We start from the raw sequence: 13,803 nt of genomic DNA, 5'->3' as shown, positions 1-13,803 counted from the left end.
TCTTTCACTTCAGTCTCGGCCACAGCCTTCTACAAAGCCCAGCCGGTCATCGAGTTCATGTGTGAGGTGCTGGACATCCGGAACATCGACGAGCAGCCAAAGCCTCTCACGGACTCGCAGAGGGTTCGCTTCACCAAGGAAATAAAAGGTACGTGGGCCCAGCACGGCTGCCGCCACGCCATCGGGTACTCGCATAGCCTGACCGTTCTGTCTGCATGAAAATGAAATCCAGATACGCAGATAATGGTGGCCAGCAGTTAGACATTATGGGGTGCGTGTCAAAGACTCTGGTTGCCTTTTATGTGGCCGTAATTCAGCCTTGAGTAGATTTGCAGCTGCTGAAAATGCATGTGTACTTTCCTACGGGCCGATACAGAAAACTTCATGGGAGAGTGGGCGAGCGCCCAGGCCACTCTCCTGGGCACGCGATCCACTAAATAAATTTATGTAAAGGAGGGCCCGCGCTATCGAGACACTAGCGCGTCCCTAGCGTCTCCTTTTTGACAGAAGCGGCGGCTGTCAGTGGGTTTGACAGCCGACGCTCAATTTTACCGGCGTCTGTTCTCGAACACGCTGACAGCCACGGGTTCGGAAAATGGACGCCGGCAAAATTGAGCGTCCATCTTCCAACCTGCCGGCAGATTTAAATTTTTTTTTTTTCTATTTAAAATTTTTTTTTACTTTTGTGGCCTCCGACTTAATATCGCTATGATATTAAGTTGGAGGGTGTACAGAAAAGCAGTTTTTTCTGCTTTTCTGTGCACTTCCCCAGCGCCAGTAGAAATTAACGCCAGCCTTTGAGCAGGCGTTAATTTCTGAGAGTAAAATGTGCGGCTTGGCTGCCCATTTTACTTTCTGTATCGCGCGGGAATACCTAATAGGGCCATCAACGTGCATTTGCATGCTGCGGGCGCTATTAGTTTCGGGGGGTTGGCTGCGCGTTTTTGACGCGCCATTACCCCTTACTGAATAAGGAGTAAAGCTAGCGCGTCAAACGCACGGCCAAACGCGGGCTAACAGTGCGCTCCGCCGGAGCGCACTTTACTGTATCGGCCCGCAAATGTGCAAAATGTTGCCATACAAAAAAAAGAGGCGTTCTGGGCATGTGTACTAGAAACACACGTGTACCTTACGCTTCTGAAAGGTGAGCATGTAACACGACTTTCCAGTTACGTGTTTAACTTTAAACCCTTGTTTGGCATTGCCTGAATATATCTTGTGTATATTGTAGCCCATGTAACAACCTGATTTTGAAATTTGGGTTAGGCAGATGACTTGTGTTTTTGAGAACCGGCTTGTGCACGGGTAGGTGCGTACTTCAGCAGTTAGCGCTAAATATTCCATAAGACAGTCTGTCCATCTCCATCGGTCGTGCTGCAGGAGGTTGTCTTGTGGGGTTAAAGGCCTCTCATCTATTCTTTGCATGTGAAGTCTGCGGATCCTAGTGCTATTGATGCTTTTACCTGCTCATGTGTAATGGAGATGCCCTCTTTAAATTGCTAGGTCTGAAGGTGGAGGTGACCCATTGCGGGCAGATGAAGAGGAAGTACAGAGTCTGCAACGTGACCCGCCGCCCGGCCAGCCACCAGACGTGAGCCGTGCTGCAAGATCTCGGGTGGGGGTGGGGAGTGCAGTTTTTTATTTTTGTTGCTTTTGACGAACACTTGGTTGCGTGTATCCAGTATCTCTTGCGCCATGCTCATACCTGAACTATTAAACCTGTTTTAACAGTCTCAGACGGGGGATTTCTGCAGAGGGGGTTTGTGTGGGAAACCCAAGCTTAACCTGCTTTCACCTCTCCTTATTCTGCAGCTTTCCGCTGCAGCTGGAGAGTGGGCAGACGGTGGAGTGCACAGTGGCTCAGTACTTCAAGCAGAAATACAACTTACAGCTGAAGTATCCTCATCTGCCATGCCTCCAGGTGGGCCAGGAGCAGAAGCACACCTATTTACCTCTGGAGGTGAGCACAGCTTCCCTGCATTCTTATTGAATTAGTGTGTACCCCAAAATAAAATAAGTGGAAAAGACTGGCTGTGTGACATGATTTAAATATGTAAGAAAAGTTTGCACATAAAGCATCCCATGTGGTGTAGTCTGATGCTCCGTCTGCAGACTTTGCAAGCTCCCCAGGACTGTCCTGACATGCTTGTTGTATTTATGGTATCCGATATCTTCCCTGTTCCCTGTACGTACCCGGATCAGTCCAGACCGTGGGTTGAACCTCTTTTCCAGCAGATGGAGACAGAGCAAAACTGAAAGGGTATCCTATGAGGACAGAGCCTATCCCTACACCCCTTCAGTATTTGTCTGTCTCCAGCAGATGGAACAACTCACCCTGCGGTTCCCTGATCTTGGCTAGTTTAGCCCTTTTCCCAGTTGGGGTACTTACCCTAGCGGATCAAGCAAGTACTTTTCCTTTGTGGCGGTGTCAGCCAGACGGCTCCTCGGGTTACGCAATTGGTCAGCACTTTGCCTTTTAAAGGTAAGTTGCTTTTTGGGGAGGACCTTGAGCAGCTCATTAATTCCTTGGGTGAGAACAAGGTTCATAAGCTGCCGGAGGACCGACCGAAACATTCCCGGGGCCAACGTCGATATACGGCTCGGGGGCGTGGGGCTTCTTCTTGGGGTTATCCTTCTCTGTCTCGGTCTTGGTCTCAGGCCTTTTGAGGTCGCTGGCCCTTCCGTGAGGGGGCACCTCAGTATACCACCCTGAAGCCCGCTTCCCATTGAGATTCGGTCGACCCATTCCTCCGTCCCCAATCTAGGGGGTCGTCTCTCCCTATTCTTCGAGGAATGGGTCAAGATCAAGTCGGACCAGTGGGCTCTCGAGATTATCAGAGATGGTTACGCTTTAGAGTTTTCTCGAGATCTGCTGGACCTCTGTGTAGTCTCTCCTTGCGGATGTCTGAAGCAGGAGGCGGTGGCTCAAACCCTTACCAGGCTCCAGCAGCTGGGCGCCATTGTCCCGGTCCCGGAGGCGGAGCTTGGCGCCGGCCAGGATTCCATCTACTTCGTCGTACCAAAGAAGGAAGATTCCTTTCGCCCGATCTTGGACCTCAAGAGGGTCAACCGGGCCCTCAAGGTACCTCATTTTCAAATGGAGACCCCGAGGGCGGTCATAGAAGCTGTTCATCCCGGCGAATACCTGGCCTCTCTCGACTTAACGGAGGGGTACTTACACATCCTGATTCGTCCTGCGTGCCAGAAGTACCTCCGCTTCCACATTCTGGGCCAGCATTTTCAGTTCCGGGCGCTTCCTTCGGTCTAGCCACCGCACCGCGCACCTTCACCAAGGTCGTGGTGGCGGCGGCGGCGGCTCTCCGCCGGGAAGGAGTCTTAGTCCATCCTTATCTGGATGACTGGCTCGTACGGGCCAAATCGGAAGTTCTCTGCAGGCAAGCGGTCAGCAGGGTCCTGGCTCTTCTTACCTCTCTCGGGTGGATAGTAAACTTTCCCAAGAGCAATCTCCAGCCTTCCCAGGTGTTGGAATTTCTGGGGGCCCACTTCGATACTCGGGTTGGAAAAGTGTTTCTGCCCCGTGCTCGAGCATTCAAGCTCGTCGACCAGGTGCACAACCTTATCTTGCTTCCTTCGACGTGGGACTACCTCCAGGTCCTGGGGACTATGGCCTCCACCATCGACTTAGTCCCCTGGGCTTTTGCGCATATGCGTCCATTACAGAGAGCTTTGCTATCCCGATGGCAGCTGGTGTCGGAACAGTTTCAAATGGTTCTTCCGCTTTTGGCCTCTAGCATTGCCGACATACAGTGGTGGCTTTCGCTTCCGCATCTTCTGAGGGGAATGCCTCTTCGGACTCCACAGTGGATCATAGTCACCACGGATGCCAGTCTCTCCGGCTGGGGTGCAGTCTGCCAGTCCCTGACCACGCAGGGATATTGATCCCAGGGCCAATCCCGCTGGCACATCAATCAGCTGGAAGCCCAGGCGGTTCACCTAGCTCTACAGGAGTTTTTACTGCTGCTCCAAGGCAAGGCGGTGAGGGTCCTCTCCGACAACTCCACAACGGTAGCTTATATCAACCGGCAGGGGGGCGTGCGGAGTCGCTTAGTGGCTCTGGAAGCCAGCTGGCTCCTTGCCTGGGTGGAGCGGCATATGTATTGTCTAGCGGCCTCCCACATAGCGGGCAAGGAGAATGTGCAGGCTGGTTTCCTCAGTCGCCAGCGTTTCGATCCAGGAGAGTGGGAGCTCTCGGACGAAGCTATGACCTTGATCATCAACAGGTGGGGACCTCTTCACCTGGACCTTATGGCGACTTTGAGCAACTCCAAAGCCAACAGGTTCTTCAGCCGTTGGAGGGAGCACTGTTCGGAGGGAGTGGGTGCCCTCACTCTCCCTTGGCCATCGGAGGTCCTCCTATATGTGTTTCCTCCGTGGCCTCTCATGGGAAAAGTTCTCCAAAGAATAGAACTCCACGAGGGGCCGGTCATCCTCGTAGCTCCCAGATGGCCCTGCAGGCCGTGGTTCGTGGATCTGGTAAACTGGCATCGGACGGCCCTCTTCGTCTCGGCCATCTTCCTCGTCTACTTCGGCAGGGTCCCGGATTTTTCGACCAGGCGGATTGCTTTTGTCTAGCAGCCTGGCTTTTGAACAGCGACGACTGAGGCATAAAGGCTATAAGGAGGAGGTGATTATCACCCTCCTGCGGGCGCGTAAGCCATCTACTTCTTTAGCTTTTGTCCACATTTGGAAGGTCTTTGAGAATGTCTGTGATGACTTGGGTGTCTCGGCGCGTTCGGCGCCGGTCTTCGTGGTTCTTCCCTTCCTTCAGAAGGGCCTCTCCAAGGGTCTGTCCTTCAATTCGTTGCACGTCCAAGTGTCTGCTCTCGGTTCTCTTCTTGGTCAGGCGTCTCACCCAGACGTTGCTCGGTTCTTGAAGGGCACCAAACACTTGAGACCCCCCCCCCCAATCCCACATGTCCATCCTGGAATCTCAATTTAGTCTTCCAGGCCCTCTGTGTGGCTCCGTTCGACCCTCTCTGTCAGGCTACTCTAAAGGACCTTACGCTTAAGGCGGTTTTCTTAGTTTCTATTTGTTCCGCTCGTCGGGTTTCGGAGATTCAAGCGCTGTCCTGTCGGGAGCCTTTTCTGCGCTTTTCGGATTCAGGAGTCTCTCTCAAAACGGATCCTTCCTTTTTGCCGAAGGTCGTTTCTTCCTTCCATGTTAATCAGTCAGAGGAGCTTCGGCATTCTCTGCGGAGGATGTTGCGGGTCCCAATGATGGCGATCTTCGCCGGCTTGATGTGAAATGTGTGTTACTCCGTTATCTTCAAGTCACCAATGAGTTTTGACTCTCCGATCATCTTTTTGTCCTTTGGAGTGGTCCAAATAGAGGAAAACAGGCTTCTCGGACTACTATTGCTCAGTGGCTGAAGGAAGCGATTGCCTGCTTATCTTTGCCGAGGCCGGACAGTTCCTGAGGGCTTGAAGGCTCACTCCTTGCGTTCTCAGGCTACTTTGTGGGCGGAGAGTCAGTCGGTCTCTCCGCAAGAAATCTGCAGGGCCACTACATGGACATCCCTGCATACTTTTGCTCGGCATTATCGTCTAGACCTGCATGCTCTGGTTTTTGGTTCTTTTGGGCGGCAGGTGCTTCGAGCGGGACTGTCTCGGTCCCACCCGGTTTAGGGAAGCTTTGGTACATCCCACGGTCTGGACTGATCCGGGTACGTACAGGGAAAGGAAAATTAGTTCTTATCTGTTAATTTTCGTTCCTGTAGTACCACTGATCAATCCAGACACCCTTCCCTAGTTTTCTTCCTTTTCTGCCGTCCGCTCGAAGCTCTTTCTACAGGTCCCTGAATGAATATCATCACCTATCATTATCTTAAGGACACCGGAAGCATCTATATGATGTCCGAGGATATGCAAGAGCGCTATTTTACAGAGTCCATTCCTTGTTGATAATTGTTTCGTCTGTTACTCTTTTGAGTCGTGTTTACTTGCTTGATCTCTTTTGGGGTTATCTTAGTTTCTTATCTGCTTTGACAATGGTTATACTGAAGGGTTGCAGGGTAGGCTCTGTCCTGATGTAGGACACCCTTTTCAGTTTTAGTCTGTCTCTATCTGCTGGACAGGAGGCTCAACCCACGTTCTGGACTGATCCATAGTACTACAGGAACAGGTAAGAACTAATTTTCCTTTACTTCCTTTCATTTTATCGCTTTGCCAGGTGTGTAACATCGTAGCCGGCCAGCGATGTATCAAGAAGCTGACGGACAATCAGACGTCCACCATGATAAAAGCAACCGCGAGATCGGCTCCAGATAGGCAGGAGGAGATCAGCAGGCTGGTGAGTGGTAACAGGGTTGAAAGCACATTTGTCATCAGGGTGGCATGCAGCATGGCGCGATCCTTCAATCATGCCAGCCAAACCCACTGTTGGATTACATGATCTTCTGCAGACTGCTGCTTTATATTCATAAGATGACGTCTCTTCCCTTGGTGTGGGAGGAGAGCCTTCCATTAGACCTGTAAACCCATGCCTGGTGCCGTGCAGGTTCTGCCATTGTGCTGCTTTGTCCACAGATGAAGAATGCCAGCTACAACCTGGACCCCTACATCCAAGAGTTTGGGATCAAGGTGAAAGATGACATGACAGAGGTGACGGGACGTGTTCTTCCGGCTCCGATTCTTCAGTATGGTGGCCGGGTAAGCAAGCTGGGGACTGAACATGCCCTCCTCCTCTGGAGGTTCTGCTGCCTTTGCTGGGTCAGCTCTGGATCGCCTCTTCGAACAGAGGCTCGCTGCTTGGCCACTGCATGCTCAGCTGCCCTCGAAGCCCGCCGAGGAGGCTTTGGCAGAGTTGCAGCAGGAGCACTCTGGACCCCAGGCTTATTCCGCCAGGTGCCGACGGAGACCCAGCCTACTCGGGAAACGGCTTCTAATGGAAAAGCAATTTCCTCCTTTTGAGCTGCGTGCGGTGCCAGTTGGCAACTTAGATTGAAATGTAATCCTCCTGGGTAAAATGAAAGGAACCAGCCCCCCCACAGTTACTGTCCGTTGGGTTTCCCTGGGTCTTTGGGCTGATGTCTTGCTGATGTGGCAGCGGAGCCAGAGGAAGTGCTCTGAATGAACCAAATGGTGACCTTTGTTTTCTTGCAGAACCGAGCAATTGCCACACCCAATCAGGGGGTGTGGGATATGCGGGGGAAGCAGTTCTACAATGGCATTGAAATAAAAGTTTGGGCTATTGCTTGCTTCGCCCCCCAGAAGCAGTGCCGGGAAGAGGTGCTAAAGTAAGTGAAGGAGGTGGAGACGCGTCTGCTGCTACCTGGCGACGCCGCCGCACGCTGTGCGGCTGCTCCTGATGCTTCTGCAGGTGCTGATGTGGTGTTTTATTGCACAGGAACTTCACAGACCAGCTGCGTAAGATCTCTAAAGACGCGGGGATGCCGATCCAGGGCCAGCCCTGCTTCTGTAAATACGCGCAGGGCGCAGACAGCGTGGAGCCCATGTTCCGACATCTGAAGAACACGTATTCAGGGCTTCAGCTCATCATAGTTATCCTGCCGGGGAAAACGCCCGTCTATGGTAAGGCAGCATCACAAAAGTGTGAATGCAGTCGGGGAAGAGCAACGCATGCATTATGAAACTGCAAATTACTTAACCTGTCTGTGCTAAACAGTGTGAGGCACTAAGGTTTCTCTGCTTTCTGTTTTTTCCCCCAGTCTGTGGGCCTAATTATGCAGTTGCCTCTATCTTGTTGAAATTGTTACTGATTGTGCATTTGTATTTCTTCATTGTTCTTTGCCTTGGGCACTGACTTTAGCGATGTTTACTGGTTTATAAATAGAAGCTGCTGATGATTATTATTAGAAAATATATATATATATCATTTCTTACGTTATCTCTGCTAATGGAAATATCACAGGTGGATTATTAGGTAAATGTGCATGCCTCCTTATCCTGTGTATGGTAAAGAGTTGTTACTAGAATGCATTATTGTCCTGTGTATGGCAATGAATTACCAGAAGTGGGCCACACAGAGGACCTGGGTTTCATTCCCTGGTGAGGTCCTCCAGCCCCTGGGGATGCTGCAGAGGCAGCACTCACAGGTGCAAGTCATTGTGCAATGGTGACACCTAGTGGCTGGATTAGGGCCCATGACTGCAGGGGTCCAGAATGAACCCCAGTACTCCGGCCCTGGCTGAGGACTGTGACTGTGATTCCTGGGCCTAAGTGAGTTAGGAGGGAATATAAACTCAAGGAATAACTCCCCAGATGGTTGCAAATGAAAGCTCAAGGCCCCATAGCCCAGCAGAGGCTGCTGTCGATGGTGCAGGAAGCCCAAAGCAGTAGAAGGCAACTGCTGAGCCAGAAAATAAAAAGCCCACCAGAGGCTTTTATGAAAATGCCTGCGCTCTTATTTGTTCTGTGTGTACAGTAAAGGAATATCGGCTGAACGCATTACGTACACAGGAGCACATCTTTCGGGCTGGCACATGAGGCTTTTCTGGAACGAGAATCTTTGCTGAGTGAAGCTCTGCTCTGTTCCCTTCTTCCTTAGCGGAGGTGAAGCGTGTGGGGGACACGCTCCTGGGAATGGCCACACAGTGTGTTCAGGTCAAGAACGTGGTGAAAACGTCCCCCCAGACCCTCTCCAACCTCTGCCTCAAGATCAACGTCAAACTTGGGGGCATCAACAATATCCTTGTACCTCATCAGCGGTACGTACGGTAATTGCTGGTAATACAGGTGGCGTGTTATAAGAAACTGATATTGTGCTTCTGGCAGTCCGAGCCGACACGGCTCAGCAGCCACATCTGGAAATCAAATCTGGGTTTCTTGCGCTATCAGACTAGCCTCCAATAATTTTTCTTTTAAAACATTTCATAAAGTAATTTTAAAATCAGGCCATAGTGAACATTTTAGCTGCTTGACAACTAAGAAGACGTTGTTAGGAAAAGGATTCTGAATCTAGGCATTCATGAAAGATATCCTAAACCTGACTTCATCTGCCAGCTTACTTTTTTTCCCCCTTTCAGTTGATGTAATCTGTTGTTTAATTTGTTGTTTGCTCTGATATGTATTTCTATAGATCTGATTAGAAAGGGCACAGAATGTGTGTGTAGGACTGATCAGTCGGATTACAGATTCTGAGTATATACTATATAGAATTGATAGGAGGGGACACAAACTATGCGTGTGCATATAGAATTAATTGGAGGGGGCAAGCACCCTATGTGTGCGTATAGACTTGATTGGAGGTGACACGGACTGTGCCTGTGTGTGTATAGACTTGATTGGAGGTGACACGGACTGTGCCTGTGTGTGTATAGACTTGATTGGAGGTGACACGGACTGTGCCTGTGTGTGTATAGACTTGATTGGAGGTGACACGGACTGTGCCTGTGTGTGTATAGACTTGATTGGAGGTGACACGGACTGTGCCTGTGTGTGTATAGACTTGATTGGAGGTGACACGGACTGTGCCTGTGTGTGTATAGACTTGATTGGCGGGGAGGCGGACTGTGCCTGTGTGTGTATAGACTTGATTGGAGGGGACGCGGACTGTGCCTGTGTGTGTATAGACTTGATTGGAGGGGACGCGGACTGTGCCTGTGTGTAGATAGAATTGATTGGAGGGGACGCGGACTGTGCCTGTGTGTGTATAGAATTGATTGGAGGGGACGCGGACTGTGCCTGTGTGTGTATAGAATTGATTGGCGGGGACGCGGACTGTGCCTGTGTGTATAGAATTGATTGGCGGGGACGCGGACTGTGCCTGTGTGTGTATAGAATTGATTGGCGGGGACGCGGACTGTGCCTGTGTGTGTGTGTGTATAGAATTGATTGGAGGGGACGCGGACTGTGCCTGTGTGTGTGTGTGTATAGAATTGATTGGCGGGGACACTGACTGTGCCTGTGTGTGTATAGAATTGATTGGCGGGGACGCGGACTGTGCCTGTGTGTGTATAGAATTGATTGGCGGGGACGCGGACTGTGCCTGTGTGTGTATAGAATTGATTGGCGGGGACGCGGACTGTGCCTGTGTGTGTATAGAATTGATTGGCGGGGACGCGGACTGTGCCTGTGTGTGTATAGAATTGATTGGCGGGGACGCGGACTGTGCCTGTGTGTGTATAGAATTGATTGGAGGGGACGCGGACTGTGCCTGTGTGTGTGTGTGTATAGAATTGATTGGCGGGGACACTGACTGTGCCTGTGTGTGTGTGTGTATAGAATTGATTGGCGGGGACACTGACTGTGCCTGTGTGTGTGTGTATAGAATTGATTGGCGGGGACACTGACTGTGCCTGTGTGTGTGTATAGAATTGATCGGTAGGAGCGTGGACTGTGGCTGTGCATATGGAATCGATCAGTAGGGGTGCAGGCTTTGTGTGATTCCAGTGCGTTTAGTGTCGATTGCCTGCTGTGCTACGGGACAATTATTGTCACTGATTGTTAGTTTGTCTATACAGCTCTGCTGTCTTCCAGCAGCCAGTCATCTTTCTAGGAGCAGACGTTACGCATCCACCAGCGGGCGATGGGAAGAAGCCATCCATCACTGCTGTAAGTTCAGGATCCTTCTATATCTTCCTTTATAAGGCTTTTTCTGATATAACACTATCTCTTGGCTCCCAGATGCAGTAACTCGCTGTAGCTGGGGATTATGGTTTAGCTACTCAATCACTTCTGAGCACAAAAAAACCCAAACCACAGTTTGCAAATTGACCCCTTTGTATGCAGGTAAAAATACAGCGCGTGTACTTTTTTTTTTTTTTTAACCCAAATGTGGTTAGGTCATGAGAGGAAAAGCCCGCATGGCAGATACTTTCAGGAGCATGCTCTGACCGACAGGGGATGGATTAACTATGGAATAGGCTATACTGTCTTTATCTGCATATGGCCCCCATGTTATCTCTTTTTGCTCAATTGTTAAAAATCCTGCATTTGAGCTTTTGTAAACCGGCTTTACCGAATGACGGTATATAAAACCTCAAATAAATAAATAAATGTTTATAAATTGCTGTTTATGTGGGGAAATGGCTTTGAAATTGTTTGTGTTTGGCTGTGCTGCAATGCAAGCTCCTGGCTTGGGGTGATGTACAGCCTGCAAGCCGCCAGCAGGTGGCATCCTTGCATTGTGAATCCTGTAAGTATGGAGACTCTTCCCAGGTTCTCCCTGTTGTCTTGTTTTACTGGGTGTGGAGACAGGGAAGTGACCTATCCCAACATGCATTTAGGGAGCAGTTACCACCTTAATGGGACACCAGTACAACTGAGAATTTTCTACTGATGCTTTTTCTTTGAGTCACATTGCCCCAGTGAGGTTATCATTTTGAGAAGCCTATGTGCCCTTTCTGATTTTTTTTTTTTTTTTTTTCTTCAGTCAGACTGCAGGCTTTGCACCTCCACCACCTGCTGGAGTCAGAGAAATACTGAGGGACTGCAGGAGGCACCTCTTCTTAAGTGTCAGTAAAACTTTCTCTGACTCCATCAGGGGAGGCAAAACCCCAGGAGTCTGGACTGATCTGGGTACGTACAGGGAATAGCTGATATCAGCTCTGCACCTGCATGTCCTGAGAAGAGGGTATTCTGGGGAACTGGGGTAGCTCCCCCACCCCCCATCATATGCTTCATAAAGCCCTGCTCAGCTATGAAGCAAGAAGGGTGCACTGGCTCTGGTGCTCCTGGGATCACTGATTTCTCATGGGTCAGGGCCAGTGTTTCCTCCAAGGAGTGACTAAGTGTGTGCAAACTAATTTTGTGTGAGCAACAAATGTTTTAAACCAACAATTTTTGAGTGCCAGTATTAGCGTTGCATTTCTGTATATAGCACAAAGAAAAGTTTGTGAGCGACCATGTAAAACCTTTGAGTGATATCTATATATATATATATATATATATAGATATATATATATATATATATATATATATATATATATATATATATATATAATCCAAGTTACAAGTACCCGGCAAGTATCCAAACATTAAGTAGATCCTATGCTCCTGATGCCAGTAATAGCAATGGCTATTCCCTAAGTCAGCTTGATTAATAGCATTTTATGGACTTTTCCAAACCTTTTTTAAATCCAGCTACTCTAACTGTACTAACCACATCCTCTGGCAATGAATTCCAGAGGTTAATTATACATTGAGTGAAAAAGATTTTTCCCCGATTTGTTTTAAATGTGCTACTTGCTAACTTCATGGAGTGCCCCCTGGGCCTTCTATTATCTGAAAGAGTAAATAACTGATTCACATTCTAGACCTCTCATAGGTCGAGTGCTGCATCATCCGGGCAGGGTGGTTCTGGTGGCACCCAAGTTGCCACGCCAGCTGTGGTTTGCGGACCTTCTGCAGCTAACTCTGGACGGTTCCATTCGCTTGATCTATTTGCTAAGGCTGTTGTGGCAGGGACCTGTATTTTCAGACCGGGAGGATTGCTTCTGTCTAGCGCTTGGCTTTTGAGAGGCGATGGCTCTGTTTGAAGGAATATTCGGAGCCAGTGATTGCGACTTTACTTCAGGCAAGGAGACCTTCCATGTCAATGGCTTATGTCCGGGTGTGGAAGATGATCGAATCATGGTGTTTTCACAATAAGGTGCAGCCTATGAAGGTGGACATTCACATATCCTGGCCTTTTTGCAAAGTGGTTTGGTGAAGGGTTTGGCCTATAATTCCCTTTGAGTTCAGGTGGCAGCCTTAGGGTCCCTTCGTGGCAGGAAGTGCTTGGGGTGCTAGTGGTTCTCCTTTTGAACCTTTGCGGAGGGCGTCGTTAAAGGATCTAAACCTGAAGGCTGTTTTCCTGGTGGCAGTCTGTTCGGCCAGGTGAATTTCTGAGCCAAAGGAGTTATCGTGTAGGGATCCTTTTCTGCGTTTTTCGGACATCACCTTAGGCACAGTGCTTTCCTTTTTGCCTAAGGTGATTTCCTCTTCACCTTTAACCAGGTTGTCGAGTTACCAGCCTTCCCGAATTTGTTGGCGGAGGCTCCAAAGGCAAGGGAGCTTCACTTGTTAGATGTCTGCCATATTAAGGTAATGAGTGCCTTTTGGAGGTCTGATCTGTCCTCTTCGGTGGAGCAAAGAAGGGAGTAAGGCTTCCAAGGGCACTATTGCAAGATGGCTGAAGGAAGCGATAGCTTCGGCTTATGTCTGTAAGGGCCAGCCGGTACCAGAGGGCCTGAGCGTGCAGGCGACCTCATGGGCGGAGTGTTAACTGCTTTCTCCACAGGAGGCGATGTGGTCCTCCCTACACACTTTTACCAGACATTGCTGCTTGAATGTGCGGACACCAGATGAGGCTTCATTGGGGGGAAATGTGTTGCACACGGGTCTTTCGAGTTCCTGCCCAGAATAGAGGGGCCTGGGTACATCCCAATTGTCTGGACTGATCCGGGGTACAAACAGGAAAGGCAAATTGGTTCTTACCTGCTAATTTTTGTTCCTGAAGTACGACGGATCAGTCCAGAGACCCATCCCCGTCTTTTGAAAGACTTCTCTCTTCTGGATGTTGCTAAGCTGATGTTTGATTTATATATATATATATATATATATATATATATATATATATATATATGGTTTACATCATGACAAAAATATTATAAGTAGCCAATTACATTCACATGATGTGTTCATAAATCATACATTTTAGCAAGAGAAACATTGAGTAGGGTGGTCAGGGGAGGTGAGATTTACAGGGATGTGTTAGAGGGATTTAAGATAAGGGGGTTGATAGAAGAGGTTTTGGAAATATTTATTTGCGGTGGGATGGAAGGTAAAGTGGTAAAGAGATCTTTAGTTAGGTTCATGTAGGAACAAGTACTGATCTAGGAA

At 49.3% G+C, this 13,803-nt stretch overlaps 1 protein-coding gene across 7 annotated transcripts in view; it reads left to right on the top strand.

Moving 5' to 3' along the window:
* Window positions 1–13,803, top strand: part of LOC115100859 (protein argonaute-1) — a 37,398-nt gene that overhangs the window by 10,959 nt on the left and 12,636 nt on the right. For all 7 annotated transcript variants that reach the window (XR_003859200.1, XM_029619859.1, XM_029619860.1 and 4 more), the window contains exons 6-14: window positions 14–148; window positions 1,504–1,591; window positions 1,813–1,960; window positions 6,191–6,310; window positions 6,547–6,669; window positions 7,123–7,256; window positions 7,367–7,551; window positions 8,528–8,687; window positions 10,443–10,533. Coding sequence is in view for 6 of the 7 variants with exons in the window: in XM_029619859.1 (XP_029475719.1) it covers window positions 14–148; window positions 1,504–1,591; window positions 1,813–1,960; window positions 6,191–6,310; window positions 6,547–6,669; window positions 7,123–7,256; window positions 7,367–7,551; window positions 8,528–8,687; window positions 10,443–10,533 (1,184 nt within the window). In the remaining variant the exon portion in view is untranslated. The remainder of the gene's footprint in view (window positions 1–13; window positions 149–1,503; window positions 1,592–1,812; window positions 1,961–6,190; window positions 6,311–6,546; window positions 6,670–7,122; window positions 7,257–7,366; window positions 7,552–8,527; window positions 8,688–10,442; window positions 10,534–13,803) is intronic.

This window comes from Rhinatrema bivittatum, chromosome 11, assembly GCF_901001135.1.
Source record: "Rhinatrema bivittatum chromosome 11, aRhiBiv1.1, whole genome shotgun sequence".
NCBI classification, from domain to species: domain Eukaryota; kingdom Metazoa; phylum Chordata; class Amphibia; order Gymnophiona; family Rhinatrematidae; genus Rhinatrema; species Rhinatrema bivittatum.
Note: the sequence above shows the minus strand (reverse complement) of the source record. Positions and strands in the feature narration are given on the sequence as shown.